The 27,388-nt window shown below is 38.3% G+C and overlaps 1 protein-coding gene across 6 annotated transcripts in view; it reads right to left on the reverse strand.

Moving 5' to 3' along the window:
• The window catches only part of PIGN (phosphatidylinositol glycan anchor biosynthesis class N), a 101,567-nt gene that overhangs the window by 52,745 nt on the left and 21,434 nt on the right, over positions 1 to 27,388 (reverse strand). For all 6 annotated transcript variants that reach the window (XR_001873926.1, XR_001873927.1, XR_001873928.1 and 3 more), the window contains exons 4-12: positions 27,227 to 27,325; positions 22,576 to 22,682; positions 16,459 to 16,583; positions 15,091 to 15,221; positions 11,187 to 11,303; positions 7,402 to 7,442; positions 5,472 to 5,531; positions 4,322 to 4,414; positions 2,399 to 2,454 (exon numbers count right to left, since the gene is read on the reverse strand). Coding sequence is in view for 3 of the 6 variants with exons in the window: in XM_017809418.1 (XP_017664907.1) it covers positions 2,399 to 2,454; positions 4,322 to 4,414; positions 5,472 to 5,531; positions 7,402 to 7,442; positions 11,187 to 11,303; positions 15,091 to 15,221; positions 16,459 to 16,583; positions 22,576 to 22,682; positions 27,227 to 27,325 (829 nt within the window). In the remaining 3 variants the exon portion in view is untranslated. The remainder of the gene's footprint in view (positions 1 to 2,398; positions 2,455 to 4,321; positions 4,415 to 5,471; positions 5,532 to 7,401; positions 7,443 to 11,186; positions 11,304 to 15,090; positions 15,222 to 16,458; positions 16,584 to 22,575; positions 22,683 to 27,226; positions 27,326 to 27,388) is intronic.

The raw sequence follows: 27,388 nt of genomic DNA on the forward strand, positions 1-27,388 counted from the left end.
CTGGACATCAGTTTTCCTCTGTCAGCAGTCTTCAGATTTGTCCTCTCTCTTCCTTCAAAGCATCTGGTAACTTGGCACCTCCTTTTCTTACACATAAAGGTCAAGGCATTGTGCCTTTCTTATCCGAAATCTGATAAGAAAAGCCTCTGATTTTGCTAAGCAAATAGTTTTTGAAATTATGTCTTTCATAGTTGGGGAAAAAAAAGGTAGGGAGAAAAAAGAAGGGGGAAGGAAACAAATTTCAGACAGTAAATCCTTTCATATATCTAACTGGAACTGCAGATAAGTAGTCAATATCAGCAATGGGTACCATTCTGCTCCCTTGGGAACAGGTTGTGCACCTTGCCTTGCAAAATCAGCAGATACAGTTGGGTTTCAAAGAAAGTCTTTACCGATACACTTTGCAAGCATAGGCACCTCCCGTTAAGTAATTCACTGTGGCAGTGGGCTCCCTGCCTTCTGCTTAAGCAACAGCCACCACTGGCAGTCGTGATGGCTGCATCAGGCTCAAGTTGGATTTTGGGGAAACAGGTAACAACACGGTAGCTGCTAAGGGCTATAAATCTTGCTCAACAGTGGAGGGCTGGTTGGAGGGCTGCACCAACCGAAATACAGCTGGTATGCAAGTATGACTATAAATCAACCAAATTACTCCATAACTAGTGGACAGTCCAGGACCTGTTGAGCTCTCCTGCACAAGAGATCCCCCCTTGAGTAGAGATGCCTCTAGGTTACTTCTTGAAGCTGAGAGATTCCTTGCCACAATAGATTCTCAGCAAGTGATTATCAGCATGCTAACTTGGAAATCTTAGCTAAATAATATAAAGGACTGTTTGTGCACATATAATCCTTTAGACATAAACCACTGACCAAGACTGGGACTACGTCTGGACTCAGCCACACCTAAACTCCCTCTAAGAAGGAGTTTAGAACGCCAGAGTGTCCTTTCTGAACCTCGCAACTCAACAGGAGGGTCTCCCTTACAGTTTTGTCTGACCCTGTCCTCCATTCACTAAATAATCAAGTGTACCTTGCCACTGAATCTTGTTAACAGCTGTCGCATTTACTATCAAATTTTGCTAAATCGTGTTTTATATCAATAAACATGTTGCTACTTCTCTCCTATGAGTGAGGTGCATCACTCCATCTGTGACATTCACACACTGAAAGAATTATTTTGGTGTCATATAAAAACCTTTCTTGGAAGGACCATTAATCCAGATATTGATTCAGAAAAGTTTTAAGAATATCTAAAGAAAATAAATTTATTTTTGCAATAGACCATACCAAATAACTTTTTCATACCAAGTTTTAGTCACATTTTCAAAGTGATAAATGTGTCTGGCATTTCCACTTAAAACAATCCAACATATCATAAAAAAGAAAAGTCACCAGTCCATAAGACAATCAGTAATACTTAGTTCCTTTAGAGATAAATATAGCATTAAGAAAAGCACATCCCATTTTATAGAATCAGTCTTATTTCTCGAGGAAAGGTAAAATTTAAAGAGCTGTGAAATCAAACTAATAGTCATCCCCACAGAATCAAAGATGACCGACCATCCTTTCCATATGGCGTTTTATTTCATATAGATCAGTAAATTCTTTGATAATGCAACTGTCATTCTTAATCAGAATTTGATCTAAAAGATTCATTATGTGCCCAAGATTGACTTGACTCGTATCTCAGAGATTGCCTTGAACTTTCTCTTTGAGGAAGCTAGTGGTATAAAATAACACAGTAAATGTCTGTTCAAACAGACAGCAATCATCTTTAGCAATAAACATACTTCACAGGAAGCGACTCAAGTACTTTTTACTGCTGCTATGATTTAAATATCTTAATTAACATCAGTTTTATTTCCCAAAGGAAAACAGCTGCTCTCGGTGACAAAGCATTTTTTGAGCACTCCACAAACCAACAGCAGAAGTGAACACTATCACATGCACGCAAAGGCAAAGCTTTTAAAAACCTTTAGAGGAGAAAGGAAAAAGCAGCTTTAATTGGATAAGGCAGAAGGGTAAGGGGGTCGGTAACTGTTCCATACACTAGAACACAGAGTTCGCAGATACACAAAGCTCTACAAAGACTCCCTCACAGCCCTGGAAACACTGACACTAGGCAACACCAATTCTAAATATTTTGAGGTTTTTTTCTGGATGGAATGCATTTTTTTTATTTTTAATTAGAATTTAAATCACAGAAGAAACAATTCTTAGATCAACTTTTAGATATACATAAAAACAAGAACAGATTGCATATCCTAACCCTATAGGGATAGTATCATTTTAAAAAAAGATTCGAGATTGAATTTGTTCTTGCATCTCACTGAAATACCAAAATGAGTGATACGACAAACAGTCAGATAAAATATATATAGCTTTTACAGACACTTACTTGAATGGTGTGAACAGAAATGACAGTGTATTTTCCTTTTTCTGACTCATCTTAACCTGCATAAAAGAGCATTAAACCATTACATGCAAGTTGCAGCAAGATTAAAAATTGTATCAGGAGGTAAACTAAAAAAAAATCACAGAAATTTCTAAGACTTTGGAAAAGGAATGAAATCACACTGTGAATATACTGTCCAGGAAACTAGGTGTTACACTCCAGCATGCGCAACTCCTCTGAGTTCCTGGAAACTCAGACCTGCTCTGAAATAAATAAAATAAACAACGCACCAGCTACTGATTTTCTCAGAAGGACTTCTACAGTTTGTAGGATAAAGAGAAGACATGGCTAGAAGTGCTACCAGGCTTCAGTGACAACCTCCCTGGATGAAACTAGTATTATTTATGTCAGACAGGAACTAGTACACTGCAGTAAACACTGCCAAAGCAGTGCTGTTAAATCAGTTAACCTGCACATGGATAAAACAGGTTTTGATGCCATCAGAGCCACTTTGCCCAAGGACCTCCAAAACATCTTTAAAGCCTTCTGCAGCAGCCTGACTCAAGTCTGACAGTTGGTATAATGTGCAGACAGGAGTTTCCTAACACAATGCTCCCAAAACCTGACAGCTTGAAGTAGCAACCCACACATCTCATCCTATCCACTTAAGGCACCATCTTCTCCAGGGAGTACAAATTCTGGTTGGGTCAGTCCACCATAGGAAAAGTGAAAACCCAATTGGCATGCCTAAGTCAGTGTGCTACTTCAGCAGAGAAACACAAAGGAAATTCATACAGGATCATTGCAAAACAATGCCAGAAACAAGCTAAGAAAAAAAAAAAAGATAATTTAGCACTAAAAAACGACAGACTAAAAATAAACTTAAAGGAAAGGAGAAGGAGAACTACTTCTTTCTTTAAATAATGTCCAAGACAACAACTTAACTGAAAAAGACCTGAGTCACATCCTTAATTCTTAAAGCAAAGGTCTTTCAACCATGGAGGTGATATCAGCATGCTTCACCTTCACATCCAGTCCAGCACTTCCCCTGTTTCATAGCAACTTCCAACCATAAATTTGAAAGTGACTCTGCTGCTCATACTGCCCCCTAGTATCCACACTTTTGAGAACCCAGCATTCAAGGGACAGAAGCTGTTGAAGGTGCTAAACTCTTGCAGGTCATCTCATGGTAGTTTATTGTTCCACTGTCATCATGTGGTTTTCTTGACAGGGTAACAGTTCTTGTGTGTCTCAGCTTCCTATCTACGGAGAGGATGATTTTCCCTCAGAGCATTTCTATGCCTTGCCCAAACTGTGATTTTGGGATTTTGGACAGTTTCTTATTCCACTGTCTAGTGAAACAGAACCTTTTTTGTTTGCACCACTCAAATGTCCTCCTAAATATAATATCCAATATTAAATGAAGCAAGACAGAGAAGCCAGAAATGAACACTTACAAAGCAAAACAACAGATACAGCAGCATTAGCTAAAAGTTAATTAGACCACTAATTTAATTTCTTTAATGGACAGGAGCCTATTACCTTTTTGACCTGTTTGTGTACTGATCCTGACTTAGAGCCTTGTCTCCTAACCCTCGTTGCAAAGGTACCTTCTCAGGTACCAGAACTCAGATTCTACCTCCATAGTGCAAGCAGGTTTATATCAACATCAATAAACATCAGCATTTTTTATTTTGTAAAGAGAATGAATAACTTTTTTCTTGAATCTTAATAAAGGTCGTTTATTAAAGTCTTTCCAACTCCTTCAGATATGGCTCACAGCTAGTCAATCAACATCACCCAGTATATGCATTCAATTTTATTCCTTTGAATTCAGCATACTATATACAGGGTATGTCCTATAATTATTTTACATGTAGCAACAACTATTATTCAAATAAGTATTTTTTTTAATATGTTTAGTACCTTAAATTGCTCAAGAATTTGAACAGCGTTGGTAAACATGCTCTCTGCTTTGAAATGAGCACTATTGTTCAGATATTCCAAAGGCAGAGTTCCCTGAGGAAGAAAAATAAAAATTTAAATGAAAAACCAGGAATTTCTCTAACTGAATTGCTGGCCAAATGAGCAGTAAGAATAGAACAAATTACTGCTGAAATAACTAATGTAATTCCACTGAAAATACTCTTCTCACATAGTTTTGCAAAATGACAGGGAATGTTTAAAACAGCTTTTACAGGAATGCAAAAAACAGAAATAACAGAAAGTGTTATTAAACAATATATGATAAAATAATATAACCTTGACCTCTAATCAGAGGCCATTTATGAAATACCTAAAAGTCCTCTATCCAAAGCCTGGAAGGAAGTCAGCCTGGGCCTGACTCAACCCAGTACTTGTGATAGGAAGGTGAGCAGTTCCCCTGCCACTCTATGCTGGGCACAGCCAGCAATGAGTGCAGGACAGGGCAACAGAAACTGGGGCAGAGTCTCCAGAAGAAATATTTCAAAAAATGTGCTGCAAATAGGTGTGTTAAATGTGAAACTAGCAGCATGAAAGCACACCAATGAAATGCTAATTGTCAATTAGATATTTATGAGGCAACTTTTGGACTGTGTAATAATACATGAAAGAAATTAAAAGAAAAAGCCAAGCCATCTCACTGTTCACTAAATTAGAGGCACAAGACACCATCTGAAGAAAATACTCAAGCTTAATCAAGAAATAATTAAACATTAAATTGCAGGAACAAGCTTGTTTACAGGCTCCGCTTTCATGATCAAAATCGTGTTATTCAAGCCATATCGCATTTTTACCACCCTAAAAACAAAATAATAAAAAACCTTTATGCAACTCAAGAGTATAAAGTTGCAGATTACAAAAGGATCAGCTGCCTTTCCAATTGAAAGCCCTATACAATATATAAAAAGATTGAGTTTGTACTCTAAACTCAAGATACACACATAAATCTAAGACTACAAGCAGTTTTCATATCCTGTAGCACTTTTACAGATCTACAATCTTGCCCTTCATATGCCTCGAGACTGGGCCCCAACACTTCTTCCTCTATGGTAAACAGATTTTTATAATATGTAAAAACATTTGTACTTCTTACCACAGAATTCAGGGGAAAAGGCACACCGATAAGGGAAGCCATCAGCGGTGCAATATCAGCCTGTGCAAGCAGAAGCATTCCTATTTTAATACAATTTCAGCCTCTGGAGCTAATAAATTCAGTTGAATTTTAACATATCTGCATTTGCAAAAGAAAATGGTGTAATACTGCAAAGTTATAACAGGCAACTCTCCTTTGTAGGTTTTCTTTTTTTTGCAGTTTCCAGAAGTCACGCCATGATTAGGTTCAAAATGTGAGGCTCCACTACCAATAAACCTTCAAAAATACTTTTAGTATAAAAAGCAAATATAACCCCTCCCCCAGTATTTATTCACAGGAATCCAGCACCTCCTTCACTGCTCTCAGAGAGGCATAACATTTTTATGACTACTTATATGACGGAAAGAACTAATTTCATATTTACAGTTCTAAGCAGTACACTGGATATACTGCTTTTCACAACACTCCTTATCCCATGCTTCCACAGTGCTGATTACTCACTTTCTCCCCTTCAGAAAATGTTTCTGCACATTTATTTGTGTCCAGTCAGCCCTTAGAAAGGTTCTTCAATCTACACCAAGGCATCTCATAAAATAAGTTACCATTACGTTCTACTCATGATGATAAACACTCCCTCTCACTAGGTTTATATTTTCCTTTAATATAAAACTAGGCACCAAAATTCTTTGTTTCTTCAGCATAAATCTGAAGAAACTACACTGAAAACAAGGCACTACTCCAGCCTTGGATCTACTGTGCAGACTCCAAACCATCATTTGTAGATAACAATATATATGTAGTGCAATGGTAGTCAGAAGTCTACTTTGCTATTTTTACCCATAGTTCCACATGTACTACAAGATAAAAGCTCTGTCTTTGGGAACTCCATTATCCAGGACAAAGCAACACTCAAGACTCTTCTATACAGTCTCAAAATAACACAGACATAACTCCTATCAACCTTGAGAGGAAGACTGATCTCTAGTTTTATACCATGGCTTTGCTGAAAGCAGCTGATCCAGAACACTGCCAACTTGAACCTTCTAGCATGAGTTTATTTCCTTTGTTTGAGCAGATTTGGAATCTGTTATTCATGTATCGGTTTACACAGGACAATAGGAAGTAAGAAGAACCACGATTTTAAAAAGCTTGGCTGATTTAGTATCAAAGGATAAGTTGTCCACCTTTTTTTCTTCCTTTACAGTACTAATTGTCTCAACTGCAAAGTGCCTGGGCCATAATCACAGATCCTATTGAAAAATAACACAGTTTAACACTATACCAAGAAATGGTTTTGATTCAATAATAACAGTAACATCTGAAAAAAAAGTGAAAAAATACAGACATTGAATAGATGGGTCTGAAAAAATAAACCATACACATGGCTAACAAGTGTAGGAAAAAGCACATAGCAGATGCTCACAAACTTGGGAAAAATCGTTATCAGATCACGCTTTTTTTGTGTTTTGCTAGACATCTTCATAGGAGATACCAAGTTCTTAAGTTCTTAAGTTCTGCTCCAGAGCATTTTCCAAACAAAAAGTAGAGGGAAAGCATCACAAGTTACTTCCCACTCTGAAAGCCTGCTAGATGCCATTCAAGTTACTTCTGGGTAACTGGCACCGAGTTTGAGGAGGACCTGTTACATTGTACTGCACCCTTTCTACAAAGGGTACCATCACTTAACTAAAATGGTGCAATAATGTATCTTCAGGAGAAGTTGTATGTTGCTGCCACATGTGTCAAGAAGCAGTTTAAACTTATCATTATGTTCAGTATGAGTGCAGTTCCTGTAACTCTTAAAGTAACACATTCTAGGGAAATCGTATATCAGTGTGATCATTCATTCAAATTAAATTAGCTTAAATCACACAAAATCAATAATTTAAGGTGAAAATTTATGAACTATTAAATTAGGTATGTTTGATACCTGATTGACATCAAGCCTCTTCAAGTTCTCCAGCTTCCATTCTGCAAGAAATAACAGAGCACATGAACAGCTAATCTACACAGATTTGAAAGGGGTAATTCCACTGACATTTAATGTCTTGTTGCCGTTTTCTGTAAACTGTTGGTACTAAAGAAAATTATAATTGACTTTAGGATCCTAGCTCAAGAAGGTTACAGATGGAACTCAACAGGCAGAAACAACAAAATGCATTCATTTCAGTTCACATTTTCTTTTATACAGTAGGATAAATTGCTGCTTGCAAATCTGTGACCTAGATCAGTTGAAGGAAGGCCAAGGGTTTTGGTTTTTTTCTCTCAATACAGTGATGTATTACCTCCTGTGCCAACTAAAAGAGGTTTAGGAGACGGGCTGTTAAATCTCTTCAATAGTTTATAAAAAAGGTTAACTCAAGGTCTCAAATGTACTGGTACAGTGTGGTGCAAACATATTAGACGCTAAAGCTGTGGTGCATCACACAAAAAGCTGGTTCAAAAGTGTATTTTCCTGCTCTCCGTTGGCCTCTAAGGAAATAAAGAGAAAATTCCCTAATTTCTTTGGGGGTGGAGAATTATTTAAAACAGAGTTTAGCAAGATCTGGTTTTGTTTTTTTTCTTTCATACATTTACAGTATTGCATATACCAAACTTATTTTCAGCAATTAGTTCATACCACTGCTAGCTTTGGGGATCTCAGTACAGGTCCACTGTTATTTGATACCAAAAACTCCCTGAAGAGCAGCCATGTACCTTAACAGTAGTGAGACATACAGCTACAGCAAGTTCCTATGGCAACACAGAAAAGGTATTAACAGCATTAATCATGAATTGTGCTAAATTCACACCAAAATGAACAAGTTTGCTTCCTTTTGCTTCCTAGAAAAGGGAAAGGGGGTTATAGTTCTAGAAACAGATCCCCACTCATATTTCTATTATATAAATGCATTTCTTGCTTTCCTTTAAATAAGATTTTCCAAAGAGAAATGTTGAAAAACTGTACATGCACACACAAAATGTGCTTAAGGTAGGAAGAAACTGTAGCTCTGCTAAAGAAAACATCTAGCTTTGTCAAAAGCTTTTTCATCTCCACTTCCCCTACTCAGATGTTTCCAAAGGCAGAGTTGAAAACATCTGCATTGGACCAGGAGCTGTAGGACATTGAGCCCAGGAAATATCGTGAACTGGGACAGAAATACCGTGAACTGGGACAGAAATACCGTGAACCTGCAGACCGGCCAATCTGGGCTGTACTTCCAGGAGTGCCTTGGCTGTACATGCTGCCCACACTGTTTTACAATTCCAGCTCACTGTCTAGGTTTCTTATACAGTGCTCAGTTTTCCAACCAATTGATAAAGGGTTTTTTTGCCTCAGGGCAGGGAAGCACCAGCTCAAGAGGCTGAGGATGAGGCTACATGAACCAAAGAAAATCTCACAAAAGACTTCAGAGAAGCAAAAACAGAGGGGTGCACTTGAACTTCCTCAGCTGTGGCTGCAGCTCTGCTGCTGTCCAGCTGCAGAAGATTGCGCTTTCACTTACAAGCTTCTCTGGACTTGCACCCCAGGGCCAACCATTAGTCCATGAGGAGCTGAAGAGCAGCTCTGTATTCTCTTTCTTTCTGAAGAAGGCTCAAACCAATGACCAAATGGGTAATATTACATGTCGCCCACAGGATGCAGGGCTGCCATAACAAATCTTTCCAAGAGGATTGCCTGACCAGGCCTGAGGGAAGGCAGAGCACAGGTGAAGGAACTGATGAGGAGAAGGCTGTCATCCCAGAGCAGACTCTGTGCCCTTCTGGCCATCCAAGGAGCACATTCATCCTTCTATGACAAACTGGACAGGCTACGTCCTGCCTGTTGGCACTGCCTTTGGTGGTACAAACTCTCAATGGCAATAATGAGAAGAGAGACAATTCACTGAGCTGCCCACAGCATGCTTGCACTGAACAGAGCATAAGAAGTTTGTCAGCATTAGAAATATTCTGTCAATATTTCCAGGAACTCTTAACTCAGATAAATTAGGAAGAATTGTCAATAGATGCAAGAATTTGAACATTGGCACATGCAACTACAAATGTAAGCCTGATACCTGCATTCACCAGTGTCACAGCAGTCTTGAGGACACTCTCCTTCCCTGTACACAGTCTCACTTGCATTTGTACAGAGCAGGAAAGGCAGATTCAAAGAACATTCAAGAGCACTCTTTTAAGCATCTTTTCTTTCACATGTTAGCTTTGTGAAAATATCTGGTATTGTAACTTAATGGAGTAGCTGAACTGTATTGACCTGTGAAAGCACCAAGTTCCATTTCAACAATTTTTCTTTACTTCTAAGCTATGCAACCTACTTTTAGCTATAAAGCACAACCATAGAGAGAACAGTCACTTTTTAAGTGATAATTGATTCTTGCTACTCAAATAGAGATTCAAACTCCCAAGACAGTCAGAGAGACTCAAATCTCCAATAGAGATCATCCATGGCAATTAAGAATCTGTAAAGATAGTGTCTAAACAGACCAACAACATGATCGACAGCTGGGAAGCTGCAGAGCAAGTCCCCAACGAAGGGAGGAGTTTCTGATGTTTGCTTTGGTGTGCTTGGCTTTTTGTCTGCTTGTTTGGTTTGTTTTTTGTTTGTTTGTTTTTAACCATCAGAAGGAAAATATGAAGCAGGCACAGTAGGGTGCAGAACAATGCCCTCCTTTAAGAAAATAGACATTTCCTAACATTTCCCTACTGTGCACCTGGAAGTCAGCTCAATATTCATCTTTTTTGAAATGCTCTCACACCATTTTCATCAACTTTAAGTCAAATGCCGAGAATCAAGGAAACTGACAGATGTAAAATTCAGCTATTACTGATCAACCCTTAGATGTGAAGTGTCCTTAAAAGTCAAGCAGATCAGCCATCACAGACATCAAGATCAGTTTGTTTATTCTGTTTTCTATTTTTTTGCTACAACTCATTTTTAATTTTATCAGAGGTGTCATAGTTTTATAGCAGCAGTTAATCACAAAGAGTGAAATGTTAGTATAGTCTATATCTGATAAGTCCCATTTGCTTAATCTGTTACCAAATACCTTCTCAAGAGCAGGGTGGACTTAAAACCTCAGGCTTTAAGTAATTTTTGCCTGTTTTCTCTAATGTAGCTTGACAAGCAATTCAATAAAATAAAAAGTCATTACCTCATTGATTGTGAGTAACAACCCAAGACTCAAAGCATCTTAAGAAACAGAGCAGGTTACAAGAACGGGGCACATGAAAGAGGAAGAGCTTGCACAATTTAATCACACATGGTTCTCTAAATCCATTGATATTTCAGTAAGCCAATATTTATTACATTATATATTTTAAATAATAAAAATTAATTTTTTAAAATTATTCCTAAATAAATTACAAAGGGGAAAAATACCAGTAAAGAGTCCTAGTTTTTCATTGAGAAAAATTGTTTACATTTCCACAAGAGTTACAAGGATGCGAGACAAAACAGCCCCTGGAAAGTCCCCAGGGTTGTACTGTGAAGCTAGAAAAGTCTTTGAACCTGTCAACTTATCATGTTTCTGTACAAATAGCTTTTAACCTCTGGGAGTCTTCCTAAGAATTAAGTCTCCTCTGGAACTAAATTTCACAAACATGAATAGCCTCCTGTCCCCAGAGAGAGAAAGTCTTCAATTCTATGATTAGAAAAGAAAACTGACTCTGATATTATCTATCCAATTTTGCAGTATCCTGCTTCAGCATGCTCTGTCAGTTTTATATTTTACCTACCTTTCAAAAAATTGTCTTCAAAGAACTGGGATGTAACTTTCTGTGGATAATTTATTCCAGCACCCCACACAATCAGTGGTGTTAAAGTTTCTGAAGGATGACCAGCTCCATGGGATCCTAAGACACACCAAACATAAATAAGGTATAAACTTTAAGACATGTGCCGTAAAACCAAACAAAATCTACATGCAACAAAAAATACACACATGTACTAAGTTCTTGTTACAGTAGACATACTAAAATCCTGTTACAGAAAATCTATTCCAGCTTCATAGTTTATTTTTATGCCACTAACACTAAAGTTACAATAAAGCAACTAAATTCAAGTTGCAAGTTGGGAAATCAGTACCAGTTAAGTAATTATAATAATTATTAAGTCTATCTATAGAGATAGAACTTTGTATATTAAAATCCCCAAATTGTTAAGATACAGAAACTAAAGCCATAGTATTTGAAAGCCTCAAGGTACAGAGGAGTTACCTGCCCAAAACACGTGCATATGCCTATCCTGAGCATCCCACCAAAACCACGATTGGTTTATTTCAGTAAAATAAGGCATGTGTGCAAAAAAAAAAATCATATAGAACTGATCTCTGGTTCCTAAATAAGAATTAGACTTCCTTTTCAAAATCAGGAAGCAATATGCATTGCAACTGTCATCCTTTCCACTGTGATACAAGTTCATTTTTAAGGTTTTAAAGCCTAGGAGCAGACTCCTTAAAAATTGATAAAACATGACTTCCTTCCCTGGGGAAATTGATTCCCTCCAGATTAATGTATCAGCAGGCAAAAGAAGGAAGCTTGAAAACTATGACACCTCAGCAGCAGTTGCACAGAAGCAGGAGCCGCACAACCTTGAAAGGAACGCTGGTCATTAAACCCAGTGGGTGAGGTACCAGAGCACTGAGATAACCCAGCCTCAAAGGGAATAATGTTGTTATGCAAACCCTATGTTGGTCACTGCATGGTCTACAAGATTATACATTTTCCTTGTATTTGCATAGACACATGCTCTTCCCTGTGTGTACAAATATATATTTAATAAATACAAAGGAGAGAGAAAGCACACTGTTGTACAGCCTCAAGGTTATTCCCAATTTCATACCCCATTCTGTCCTTAAAACAATCACTAAGGCAGAGCTGAAGAACCAATTTTGCTTTCTTTAAACAGCCCTAAGCTTAAGAACACACAGGTCTGGGAGTCAGATTCCTGATGTTCATAAATCCCTTGGAGGGCACTCTCTGGGCTTAAAAGCAGCAACAACTGCTCTTCTTTGCAGAATTGGGGAAAAGAGCTGATGGAGAGAGCACATCCTCCATCTTCCAGGCATGAGTTATTTCTTTCTGTTGCAGGAGGAAAGTGAAATTTTGGTGAGCTTACATTTTAGCCAAGTCACCAGCTCCATCAGTATTTTACTGAGACTCTGCCTTTATGAATACTTTAAGACAGATACAGCTGAGACAGGCAGCTGTATACATTCTCTCCTTTTTATAAGAACCAGGTTTCAGCCTGATCTGAATTTTAAGAGGGGAAGAAAAATAATTATTTTCATCTGGGTCTGCTCCTTATTCCAGCCCTCAGCACCCTCCAAACGGACCTGTCCATGAGAAAGGGAGGGAAAGGGTGCTGTTGTTTAGTTCTCTGTTCTCTGATCCAGCGTATCGCACAGTACTACTTGTACCAGGATGGTAGCAGGAAGAAGTGGGTAAGGTGAGGGTGGGTATGGGACCGCCTACGTTGGTGGTCAGCAGTTCCACCTGACCAGCTTAAAGCAAAATCATGGAGTCAGACAGAGAAAGCAAGTGACTTCATTGGTGTTTGCCAGCAACCACAGATTCTTCATCATATCTAATCCAGAACGTGTTCTTTTCCCTAAAAGGTCCCCCCAACATTCTAATGTTTAATTTGTTTTAAAACTGGTGCACATCCCATTCTGCAAATAACCACTGAAAGGCTGCAGCAGTTGGTATACTACAAGCTCAAATAGAAGCTACTGAACTAGCCTTCAGACTGCTCACTATGAGCCTGAGCAGCATCTCTGTGTTTGCTCTTGGACTCACTAAAGTCAGCTTTGAAGTTATTAACACTTCTGACAGAGGATCGGGCTTTATCTTGGAGGCAGGAAGAGATGAGAGAAAACTATGACAGACCAGTGGTTCTCAAAGCCTGAAGAGTTACACCTATCACCTTTTATTCCCATTTCAAAGGATCCAGTACAAAATGAGAACGCCCCTACAGCAAACTCTGGCAGTGAGGAAGGCCAGCAGCACCCCAGGCTGTGTTAACAGGAGCACAGTAGAGGGAAGGGGTTATCCTTCTCTACGAAGTACCTGTGAGACCACATCTAGACAGCTTTGGGCTCCTTTGGTACAGGAAGACATACATCACCTAGAATGGTCTCAGTGAGGAGCACTTGCCATGTGAGGAAGGGCTGAGGGAGGACACAACTGAGCATCTTGCCTGTACCCCACTGTGAGAAAGTTTGAGAGAGGATGGAGCCAGGGTGTCACTGTGGTGCATTGTGGGAGGATGGGAGAGAACAGGCATAAATTTAAACAAAAGAAGTTCAGATTGCAGATAAAGAATACCTTTCCCCCTCCATGAGGGCAGGCAAGCAGCAGACCAGGCTGCCCAAAGGGGTTGCATAGGCTCCATCCCTTCAAGGTTTTAAAGGCTCTGCTGAATAAAGCCCTAGCATCTGTGTCTGATCCCAAAGCTAATCCTGCTTTGAGTAGATGGTTGGACTTCCTGAAGTCCCTGTGATCACATATACACAAAATATATGTACACACCTTCCCCACAAAAAAAATATTAAATGATTACTTGAAACAGAAAGAAAATATAGCAGAATTAAAATTCTTTTGCAGGTGGCAGTCAGCTCAACAGTAAGTTGAGCAGTAAATATACAAAATGGACTATTTTGCAAATGAGTAGTAATTAGGCTGATTATGAATAAATATACAAATATTTTTGTCACCTTTGATGACAGAAAAAGTCTGCATCCTTTCAATTGAAAAAGTTTAGGATTTCAGACACAGAGTAAGATGTTGCATTTTCCCACGACCGTGCCTGAAGCCATCTTCGTTCAAAAATATCACAATAGTTACAAACATGCACATTGGAAGAGAGACTTAGCACTTTCACTGGCTGCACACAAGGACAGGAGTGTTTTTAAGATTCTTGGAAAAAAAACAAAAAAAGAAAAAAAAAGTCTAAATGAGCTCACCATCTTAAACTCTTCTCATCTGCCCTTAATCTAGTTATGCCAATATTGCCTCAGGGCATTTGGCCACTGTGGCCATGTGTTTCACAAGTGCCCTTTGTGGGTATCTGCATGGTTGACCCCTGCCTCACTTTCCTCTCTGTACCTTCAGCTCCTCCATCTAGTCTCCAGCACCAGTCTCATCTAGAAAGATCACACAGCAGTCCATCCCATCCTTTCTGCTGCGCTTAAAAGGCCAAAATAAGCAAAAAGATTTTCTTCCCTCCCCGTTCCCTCCCCCCGTCAAGTTTTCCACCAGCATCTGGACAGATTTCCCACCTTTTCCAGGTGCTTCAAAGCACAAAAGTGAAAACTGTATCTCCCACATGGGCTGGAACAAGACCAACTTTGCTTCTGGTAGCCAAATAACAGTCTTCTCCTGCTTGGCTTAGTTCTCTGCAGAGGAAGTATTCAGGTCTTTCTATCCCTACTAGCAGCCACTGAGGGAGTTAAGCTTTACCTTACTTTTTTCTATCCAGAAATGGAACACAGCTGTCACAGCAATTTGCATTTCTTGATACACAAGAAACACTTAGGATATCAAATTAAAGCAGGGGCTTCAAAGTTTCTAATGGGACAGAGCTCTAATCACATTCCAGATGCCCAAAATCTCAGCTGACTCAGCATTTAAAAAGACTCACCCCAATCTGTCATTCCATGGTCAGAAGTTAAAATAAATGCAGTTTTTCCATCATTTCCATAGAAATGGTCAATTATTGAAGCAATTTCTTTCACACCCTCATCAACTTTTTTAATATTCTCCTTGTATTCCCTTGAAAAATAAGAAAAAATGTTAGATTCAAGGGGGTTCTCACACTTGGCATAAAGCAAGTTATCCATGGTCATAATGCCCAGTCCTTTTATTATAGACAGTTTTATCCTCTACAGAACCTCAAGCTAACAAAAGGCTTCCTAGGTGTAAAATCTCTCCTCCTCTGAGTCTTATGTGAGATATTAAGTTGTCATAGCACAGTTTGAAGGCTCCTGAAACCACAGTTTCAAATGGATTTATATTTCAAATATGACCTGTCCTTGATTTAAGACTATAATTTTATCACTCTCAGCTATCAGGAAAGTCAAGGAGAATAACAAAACTAAGAAATTCTGGAAAACTCAAACACCTTAAATTGTAAGTTGCAAAAATTACTTTAAGATGGTAACTAAATAGCAAAGAAAGATCTTGCCATGCAGGCACTGTTTAAGATGATTCATAGATCAGGACAGCTCCTAGGGTTTTGTGGAATAGAGGCTAAATAAAAAAATCTTCATATTTTTAGAAAGAGTGGCCATGATTAATTTTCAGGCAACTAGTTTTCTTTTTGCTGCTGTTGCTAAAGTCAGTTTTAAAACTCTGTCTTCAAAAAAATCATAACAAACGAACATGAGAGATAAAGCAAATATGAACTTTGGAATGATGTAGGGAATCAGAGAATGAATTTTGAAAGTATGCAAGGATCAAGAGAAAGACATAAAATCCTACATTCAAAGCACGTGAAGAAGTGAAAAGAAAGTTCTCAAATAATGCACTTCAAAACAAATTGGTGATGAGAACTGTTAATCTAAACTCGGTTCAAGAGTCATAAGGAAAGCCAAAGCATAATGCTGGAATTTGCAGCCATTATAGTTGAGTTTGCTGTTGCCTGTAAACTCAACTATATAATTTCAGCAATGGGAAATCTGAAAACTGTATCTGTTTTATGTTTAAAACTGCCATTTCCTACATATCCTCTAGACTATGTGTTGGCTATAACTAAGATAATCTGCTAAAAATCAGACTCGAGTAGAGGAGTATAACCAGGTATACCATATATGGTAATAATTTGTGACTTCTACAGATGGGACCTTAAAAAACAAAATAACCCAGAAAATTCAGAACACAGGTAATCATGGTGACACATATGACCCACAACACTACCAGTCTTGTTTCTGGCTTGATATATAACACTATTAAAGAAGTTACTGCTTGCATTTAAAACTAATAAGAAAGATATGCTTAATATCTCAATTACCTTGAGTTTGGCCGATGAGCATGTCCATTTGTGTCTATACCTAGCAAATGCAGGAACAGAACCACTTTCTCCTCATTCAGTGCAGAGAACAATGTTTGATTACTTCTGGAAGAATTAAAGAAGCTCTGCATGGAATAAGCCATTAATACATTAATCTGAGTAAAATGGAAAAAGATAGGCAGCTTATTAAAACTAAAACACAGTTGTTTTCATGTCAAAATACTAGTAGTTATTAGAGTTAGAAAAAGAGAAAAAATAATGACTTCCCAATTTACTTCTTGGAAGATAACTGCTATCAGTATAGCTAGTCCACAATTTCAGCTTATCTAAGGCAACACTCAAGTTGAGGTGTCTTTTGTTGTTTTGGGGGATCTTTTTCTTGTGGTTTTTTTGTTAGTTTTGTTTTTGTTAGCTTTGTTTGTGGGGCTTTTTTGAGTTTGTGAAGGCAGAAATACCAGCTAATTGCATATCATCCCTTCTTTGCCTCCTGTATAAACACAACAAGAACCATTCCTGAGTATCAGTTATAGCTTTACATTTCAATTAATTTACTGCATTTACACTGGAAGCAAAGGTCTCAAACACTCTCGCTTTGAAAGCAGGTATTGCAGGACTGAGATACCAAGCTACAACTTGTTTGCAGAAACTAAAATAACAGAACAAAACATGACATGTTTTGCAAATACATGAAGTACAGAACATACATCTGCCTTGCACATGTCCTACTTATGCATCCCTGAGGCAGATGCCAGGGGAGGATTCTCCCCTCAGATGGAATGAGTCTTGACACAGCTATTCTGTGTTAGACCAGCCATATTACAGCAATGCAAAATGCAGGCAGACAGCTATTCCAACATCAGCTCCTTAGTAATAACACTGCCCAAGGAAACAAAGTTGGGTAGGGTTTTAGTCCAAAGAGCATCTAGAGAACCTTGCAGTACACTAATATAAATGAGAGTGTTTTCAAATTTCATGCAAGGGTCCAGGGAAAATGCTGGTATAGCCAGGGAATCATTTCTGCAACCAAAGAACAGGGCAGTCCACCACACACTTGTGATAGCAGTGGAGCTCTTAAAAACCAAAGCTCACACCTTGTGTAAACAAAAGTCATTGTACCCAGAGGAAGACTCAGCTGGCAGTGATAGTATCATAGTCAGCTAAGTCAGGAAACCATGGCAGTATGCAATTTCACCTTTTTAACTCCCTGAATATACACGAGCTGCGTGGACTAACATTTGCACCCTCTCAGCTTCAGCTCTTGTCCAAACGAAATCATGACCAAAGTCCAGAGATATTTTAAATAAAGACACAAGAACAAAATCTGATTACATTAAACAGCAATATAATTATTTTTAAAATTTCCATTTCCCACAGAAATTCGTTCACCTGCACATATTTGATGACAGATTGAAGATGTTTTCCAGAGCACATCAGTAATTTGCAGGACACAGTATAATTCTGTTTTCTTATTTTTAATTAAATAAAAGGAAACAACATATCAAAACAGACAGACAGGAAACTACAAAAATTAAATCCTAAATGGCAGATCAATATTTGAAGGCACATATTTTTCTGTCACAGAATGACTGCGCGAAAGAAACCATTCAGAGGAAGGCAAGGCCTGAGCTTCCTCTCTCCCACCAGACTAGTCCCCATGACATACCAAAACCATCCCACTCCCTCAGCCCCAGCCGTCTTGTAATCCAGAGCAGCAGCAGTCAGAAGAACTTGCCCAACCTACGGCTAACTAAAAAGAAGATGGTAAACAGAAGATAAGTGTAACCTAAGATGTGGCACCTTTTCCCAGAACAAATAGAAAACTTTATCCCATGGAGCTTTTTTAAAAATGGTTTACTGATTAAAAAAACCAAAACCAAATAGGAAGCTCATCACAAGGAGTGATCTTAGGCTGATAAAGGTGGTGAGTTGGTAAGCAGGATACTGAACAGTAGGGGCAAAAACCACTTCACCTTGCTCAGGAGGTTGCTGAACTGTTTGTCCGGAACTACCCTCTTATCTTCTTGTAGCCTGTGAAAGGTCTCTTCTTTTTGGTTCTCATTGTTCAGAAAACTTGAGTCCTATCACCACTCAACACTAGTTTCCAATCCACCCAACCCACCATTATGTTAACTTTAACATTCTCTTTTTTTTTTCTTTCTTTTTATTTGCTCTATTCAGTAATATTACCTCCATTTATATTTAAGCCAAATCTCACCAAGAAGTTTCAGAGAGGGCAGTAAACAACTAAAAGGTCAAGAGCACTTATTTTCTCCAGTCTCAAGAAAAAGCAGCTAAGCAGGGATCCCACAACCATCTACTGTGAGGGTGAAGGGAAGACTGAGCCAGACTGGTCAGAGGGCCTCGAAAATGGGACAAGGTAAAGCTCGCAATTTGAAATGTGAGAAATTCCAGCAAGACAAAGAGACTCTTTAAAATTATTTTTTTAAACCATAAGTGTATCCAGATATTGGAACAGCCTCTCAAAAGGCTTATCCTTGAAGATGCTCAAAACTTGATTGGCCAAGACCTGAGCAGCTCGCTCTAAGAGAACCGCCTTCATGCCGGGAGTTGGACTTGATGATTACTACAGCTTTCTTCCAAACTTATTTTTAAATAGTTCTGGCAACTTTTCTATGATTTTCTGTCAATTAACAACAAAATAATGCACTGGCTACAACTGATATGCAGTTTAAGAAGATCAGCAATAAGTTTCCCATTAAAACATTTACAGCAAGATGTGAACTTGCTTATAATGTAATACCCATTAAAACATTACAACAGAAGTTTGGTTATAACTATGTGAAATCTTTATCTAATCATCCCCCTCCTCAGACTGGAGAAAGCAAAGAAGAAAAAAAGACTACCTAGCAGGTCTAACAAATACAAAACAATACTTACAGATGTCTGAATAGAATATGAACTTACAGATGTTAAACATCTAAGTTGTTGGGGACCTTTTGTTCCCTCAAACAGAGCTTCCATGGAAGCATGATCCTTTAATATGGCTGATAAACTGTTGCTGACTGCATGCATGTACAAAGAGAGAGACCAAACAAACTTTTTTTTCACACAGCTCCTTCATACATAATCTAGGACAACTTAATTTAATTGGTTGCTTAAAGTTGTGCATGTTGATTTGTGTTAATGGGAGAGTTTAAATAGTTATGCTCATTTTCAGATATAAAATGTACAAAGCCAGGATAAACATATGCCAGGTTTGGATCAGCTGAGCATGATCATGCACAAGACGCCTACGTATTTAAAATAAATCATTCAACCATTGTACTGCTAATTAGAGCAGAGCTATCTGTATTGAAATCCACTGGCACAAACATCAGGTCGTGGCACTGTCTGCAGAGCTTCAAAGTTTAACATAATTCAGTTCTGGACTCTGGCCGTCACCCTGCACGGAAGGGACAGTGAAGGCTTAGATGGCCTTCTTCCAGCAGAAAGGGGTCAAAGCAAGAATGAAGTACTGTGTTCAAAATGAGAAAGGAATAAAAGAAAAGAAGCCCAAATATTTGTCATCTGTATCTACATGTCCATTTAAGTCAGAAGACACCAACTGAATATCTGGAGCATAATAAATTGCTGTTAGGCCATTACTGGGACTCATCTCCAAGACCAAGTTCCTGGAATTTTCAACCTTTTACCCTAAAAAAGAGTTCAATCTTATAAAACTGTTTTCCACAAAATACTTCAAAAAATAAAAAATGCACTAGGAAGACTTTTTTTTTCCCATTAGTTAATCTACACTCCCAATATTTTGCTCCTTAATTTTTCTTAGCACAGACTCAGAGTATGATTTAGGTAAAGGTTATTTAATTGAGAACCATCAGGCCACATCACACTAGATTATATTCAGTCCCATAGTTATTTGGAAAGCTTCTAAAAAACTAAATCAAACCCCAAAGAAGCCAACTCAAAACCCAGAAAAAACCCGCAGTCAATCAACTCCATGCCCATCTGGAACTCCAAGCTATTGTTGCACATTAAAATTATTGAGTTTTAATTCAGTTGCTGATAATAAGCCCACAGTCTAGTCTATGCTAAATTTTCTGTCCCAAGAAAGGGTTAGGAGCACCTTGATCATGAGCAGACATGAGAGGAACTATCAAGTATCATAAATTTTTCTTCCACTCATGATTTAAGCAATCTGCTTCTGAGCCATACAAATAAAAACTAGTGAGAGTTACCCATCTTCTGACCAAGTTACTATTAGTTAGTGGGTTTTTAAAGAGAACAAGCAATTTCAAAGTGCCAGCACTAGCACCCCAAACATTAGTTAGCCATTTTTCTTTTTATCCCCACCTTTTTGGGGGGAAGAGAAAGGCACGAGTGGTCCTCATGACACTTGGGGACCTGCAGACTACACAGTAGAGAGGGAGCACGTTACCATCTTTTACTTACTAAAGAGGCAGAAATCCAGGGACCACCTTGGCCAACATATGAATTAAACAATATGTTGTTAAATCCTTGATATAAGACTCAAAGGAGGAATAAAAAGAGTAGGCCAAGAGTATTGCCGCTCCTACTTATGTGTAATCTCATTAGCACAGCTGGAAGTTGTTTGCCTATAATAACAGAGTGACCTTGGTTTCAGTAAGCCTCGAGTTTCACACTTCTGAAGCAATCGTTGATGCGTTATTGGAGACATGATTTATGGAATGTGTGGTTTGTGCCAGTCAATCAAGTCCTATCCATTCACAGTATGAAATTTAGATGGGCAAAATATGTCTTTAAAATAATGGTGCTGGTTCGGAGGAAAAAGTAATCAGTAATGACACATATATTAAACACATCATTAGAGTTTGAAAGGAGAAATGCCATTAGGTGTTCTGAAGCAAAAGGCAGCACCACCCTCACATACTTGTGCAGCTCCAAATGACAGCAGGGTGCAACTTCATGACAACAGCTATTCAAGTGTAACTGACAGCCCAATTTGATTTGTATTATTATTCATAGGAATTACAACACACAACATGGCACAAAGTGCACATTCAGGGAAAGGATGGCATTAGAAAAAACATCTTTTCACCTGCAAACTCAGGAAATCACGTCCTTTGAGAATTAGCAAACTATAATGAATTTTTTCCATCCTATGTCCCTGTTTAAAGCAGAACCACGCTTGGCTTCCTAAATAGATGCTGATTTGGTTTATTGATTTATTTGGTTTAATTTTTTGTTTGATTTGATTTATGCTGGTTAGCTAATACTAATGCATACTGCCCAGAGATCTTGTGGAAGAAGTTTGAAGTCTTAAGCTCCATTAACATTGTTATGAGATCCAGAAAATAACTCACTCAATTGCTTCACTGATACAGGTATTCATACATCAGTGCCCACATTTCTTAATCCTGAACAAGGGAGGTAGCATGGAATAACAGGAATACAGAAACTAACGAATACTCAGAAATTATGTGTCTTGGACTATTAATACTTACAGTGACAGAGTCACAGAAAACAACAGTCATGAACCAGCACTGACCCAAGTCAGCTGAGCAGAGCACCACATCAACAAATTATAGTGCTCCAGGGCCTAAGCTGCCTCTGCTTCCCCCTTTCTCCCCCCCAAACTAACTGTGACTCCTCTGACTCATCTGTCACAGCACAGTGTGAACCACAGCAGATAATCAGAAGCCAGCTACGTGTATCAGAAGAAGCCACATTGAACAATTACAGTCAGGGTGCAAGCCTGACAAACATTAAGCCAATAATATTGTCTATTCCTTTATCATAAAGAAGACTTACGATTTCTGCCATGCTGTAACACCTGTTATAAAATCCTTGACTAATAGCATTCAAGATCTTAAAGGGTCTGTAATACTCCATGGCTTTCAGATTATAGGCAAACAATACAAAGAAAAGCCAAGAATGTTTTTAAAGGGTGCTTTTATTAGTGTTAGATTTTTAATCAGCACAGAATGACAAATGCTTCCTCTAAGCACCCATTACACTAGTCATGAAAGTTGATTCAAGCAATATTTACTTATGACCCCATGTGATACATCTTCCAAAAATTTCTTCCTTTTCAGTTCTATGTTAAGGTTTACATGTTCTAAGACAAAGCTAACACGTGCTTTTTACAAACAGATTAAAAAAAGATTGTCTGCTTACCTTAACATGATCAAAAACCCATATATCAAGCTTGGCTGCATCTTGTGCTCCAAAGTCCTCACTTTCTGCTGCGTAACAAAATGTATAAACGTGATCTCCAGTAGCACCTACAAAAACAATATAGGTGGCATACGAGATAAGAGAAAAGGTTTTTTTCTCTTTTCATAGTCAAAAATACTTTCATGCACAGAAGTAGAAACTTATCAGGAATGATAATCCTTATTTTAAACTTTCCCATAATTTATGGTTTTCTGAAACCTGGATACCATTTTACCTCATTAGGTTATCAGCATCTCAGAGGAATGAGGAACAATGTTATCCAGTATGCTCAGGTGAAGAAATAAAGTATGGAAAGGCAGATAGTATTAAAACAAATCCCAGTACAAGCAAATTAAACAGAATTTCATTTTGAAACAAAGAACTTCAGCAGGAAACTTCTAATCAAGGAAGATACATATTTAGAACTTCATTTAAACGTGTGTTTTGCGGGGAGACTGAGAAAAATAAATTCAGCTTTGGTTTTTCAACTGAATCATACAAGACAATGCCCTATCTATGAGGTCTTTTACACAGGAAAACATCACATATCCCATATAATGAAGGCATCAGAAGGGTTCCTGTATATCAATTCTAGCTATCAAAAGCCCAGTGGACAACTTCAGGGAGACAATTTTCAAAGTTTGCGTCTTCAAAACATGCATCCAAAATAGAAAATGGAGAACTACTGAACTATGTTCACTCACAAAGTACAACACAAGGGCCAGTGATGTGCAAACACAGCATCTGGAGAAGCCGATTTCATTCTCTACTCACTGTGAAGGGAGCAAAGCAGAGAAAGGCAGAGGGGGTTGGGGGGGGAGACCTAGAAGAAAGTAAACTTTAGTAGTCCTATAAAGATCTGAAGCTAGGTGAAGCTTAATTAAATAACTCAGTCAACAGCAGAGCTGTTACAGCTCAGGGATGCCATTTATACCGTGACAGTGTAAACTCCCAGAGGGTGAAATGTTCTTCAATTGGTTGATGACCAGCAAGAATATAACTGATTTGCTGGATGTCACAATTATATAATGCCGCTGTGTAAGCTTCCAGGCTTGTGAATGAACTAACATCCCAGTACAAGGGAGCTGCTTAGCCAAGATTATGCACAAACCCACCCAAAGGGATGCAGGTATTTCAAGCCAGGAAGATAAAAGCTGGCACAGATTTTCTGGTGCAGCTCTCCCCTGCGCCCCAGGAGATGTTACAACTACTTATAACACAGAACACTTGCTGTAGTTCTCAGTCTGAAAGAAAAGGAAGAAAATACTGCCAGGCATTAAAAAGTGAATTCGGAAGTTCCAATTGGTGGATAAATGAGATCAAAAGAAGAAATAAGTCCTGTCCAACACTACGAGGGTAGAATGCTGTAGTGTTTTTCCACAATGTCACAGCAAACCCGAGAAGATCTTCTTTGAGAAGTGTCACATCAAAGAAGCCAAATGACAGGACACAGTTTGCAGACCAAGTGAAGGAATACATCTACCACTTACCCATTTCTAATTTCTACCAGAGCAAAACAAAACAACCCACCCAACACTGCACTGCTATAAAGAGAAACGGTAGCAAAATAAAGTCATACTAGGAAAGTTTTGGAATGCCTGCATAGTTTATAAAATATACCCTTCTTTTGTTTGGTTGGTTGGTTTTTAAATAAGAAATCCTACTACGCAAAATGTTAGAAAATACTATTTTGTTTCTCTTATTTGAGAGGTGTCAGGTGACAGTACACCAACACTTCTCTTTAAGTCTGAGGATGAGGAAGCGAAGATGGGATAGAGAAGCAGAAGGAAGCCAGGGATGAAAACATCCTTTAAAAGCAAGCACAGAGCTCTACTGGATTTGATGAAACTATTACACTACAGGAAATAACTGAAGTTGCCAGAAACTCTCAAACCAGTTACCACCTTTTTGCTCCCTTGTCCGACACTTTATCTCATCCTCAGCATCAATATCCAAATATTTGGATCATGGATCAAATTATCACACCTTACTTAGATTTACAGTGAGGCAGTTCCGTGTCAGACAAGCTTTTCATGGATCAGAGTCCAGACCAGCAGGAGACTTTGCTAGCAAATTTTGCAAGCACAAAAGAGGGGAAGGAAGAATGAATGCACAAGGACAGTCAGACACTGAGCTGGACAGAGTGTGGGCATCAGAGAGCTGTCATCAAACACAGCCTCGTGAGGAATGTGAGAAATTTTGTGTTGTTTAGCAACAAGGAACTAAAACAGGAGACCGAGATGTCTGTCTGTCCAGAATAACCCCAACAATGGTTTGTCCCAGTTGTCCCCATGGTCTTGATACCCCTCTTCATACTCAGTTTAAACAATGACCCTAGAGTTTCTGGAAGCTTCCAAGAAAGAGAAAGGGAACCTGTGGAACAAATGGCACTGTGGGTGCAACAGACTAATATCTACTTCCCTTAAGGGAAGCAGTTCCTTTTTCCGTGTGACATTTAATACTCTAGATTATACTCCAAACCAGAACCAAGACAAAAGTACAGGACTGGACCTTTCAGGTCAAACTTCAAATTCTGGCAAGTCTAGAAGAGAAACTCAAAATTTTAAGGAGCATTGTGGAAGAAAAATAGGCTTTTTCAAAGCACATTATTTTCAGATAATTTCAAGGGTATAATCAAAAAGCATCATAGAAAATAAGGTTAAAATTAGCACACTGAACTTACAGATCTTAAATGAGTTTAACTATTAGAAACAAACACCTTTTAATCCTGCTAAAGATACAAGGCACTTAAAACATTGTCTCAGAATAAAACACTAATCACAGTATTAAGACTTTGATAGATTAAGATTTCATGTATATCTATTCTGATATTGAAAAAGATCTGTGAGTATTTTATTTACCTTCTCTATAGAATCCTCAATCATTTCCTTGAAAGATTTATTACAAGAAAAGTATCTAGGGAATATAGACAATGACAGGAAACAAAAGATTTTTCTATCCTTCCCAAAAAGCAGCAGGTGTTATATAGTCTTTATTCATTATCCATGGTGAAATAGTTAATGAAATTCTGAACATTTTAGCATGATAAAATACACACAAGAAGAGTGCTGTGACCTCATTAATTTGCAACATGAAAAGAAGGAGAGAAATTAAGCTATGCTCCCCTATGTCCCTCTTGGCTTTTTGTTAAAGTAAAGTTAAAGAATAAACAATCCCACTTCCTTCTGTATTCTAAAACTTTTCCTCCTTGAAAGAAGAAAAATATCTTTTTCTAACTAAAAGAAGTTAATCTATCTCTCTATCATGAGAAACTATGATTCATTTTCCCACACAGCTACTACTTCTCAGATACATTGCTGCACTAAACCTTTGCCAACTTTGGGGGATTTCCCTACCCCCTGTAAAAGGAAACTCCATTGTTGATACCACTCAGAACAAGCCTTACTGAGAGTATTATCCTTGCACATCTCTACAGATAACATCAAAGCTGCTCCCAAGTCCTCTGCTTATCCTTACTCAAACAAAACCAGTAGAAAGACAAGGCTCTGGGAAACTCTTGAATTCCTCAAATATTTTCCCAAGAACATATCCCCAAAAATATAAATAATCTGTGCAAGGGCAACTACCTTTCCCTTCTCCCCAGCCACCACGACATGATACAAGCTGTAATCTGAGGTCATGGGAAATTATCAGGAGATATTTTTACAGCGAACCATAAATTTATGAGGCTCAAGCAAAGAACAGAAAAGAGGGATGTGGGGGGAATATCAGGATGAGAAAGGGAAGGGACATGAGTTCAGAAAAAGTTCAAGAATCATCATGAGAAATACGACATACATTTTTTTCTAAACCAATATTATATTCCACTCCTATTCTGCCTATCCCATTTTTCTCATTTGTCAATACCAATAATTAGAACAGAACTGCAGAATATGCCTTTAGCTCCTCTCCTTTTCACTTCAGTCTGTTTATTCTGAGAGTACACAAAAGGGTGTATATGCCCTGTTACAACAACATTAAACCTTTAGTTGTTTGATGTATTGCTCAGCAATCTCTGCACACTCAAAGACCAATTGCACTGGGCTGACAAGACTTGAATGTACTGCATACCATGAGCAGAAGACCTCAGCTTCAGAAATAGTACCAGCAAGTTCCTGCTTGCATGCAGTTCTTCCATTCACATATTATTGTTCAGAGTAGAAGCAGGATAACTCACAATAAGCTACTTCACAGCTCAGACACTCAAAAAGCATGGCTGCAGTTCTGTCTCCCAAATCAGTGGGAGCTGCATGCGTAGGAAGAAAATCCCCAGCTGCACGCTTGCAATCAAGAGCTTTAAACCTCAACCAAAGAAAAAAATACTAGGTCCTTATAATTTAAGGCGTGCTTCTTTTAGTATGCTGACAGAACTAGGTAAGGCCTATTTAAACAGATGACTAATAAATAGAGATATCCTCATTAAAAGCCTGCTTCTTTTCCTCCACTCCCTCAAACTCACAAATTCACAAACTAGAAACCAAGTATAGGGTATATACAAATATAAAAACTGGAAATATGTCATTCACCTTGTTCTCTAACTCAAAATTTTTAAGTATCTCTATTTTACTACCTGATAACTATATGTTAAAGATTTGGAAAATTTAAGCCTTACCTTTTGCAAACATTGGCAAAATATCTGGGCTTCCCCAGCTCCAGGTATATTTACTTTCATTGAAAACAGAGTCAAATTCCACTGGATTTTCCTTCCATCCTGTTAAACAAATACACCTGAATTTAAATGTGGTTGCCAGAAGATCTCATTGACAAGACTATT

The sequence above is a fragment of the Lepidothrix coronata genome, unplaced genomic scaffold (assembly GCF_001604755.1).
Source record: "Lepidothrix coronata isolate B3197 unplaced genomic scaffold, Lepidothrix_coronata-1.0 Scaffold26, whole genome shotgun sequence".
Taxonomy (NCBI): Eukaryota; Metazoa; Chordata; class Aves; order Passeriformes; family Pipridae; genus Lepidothrix; species Lepidothrix coronata.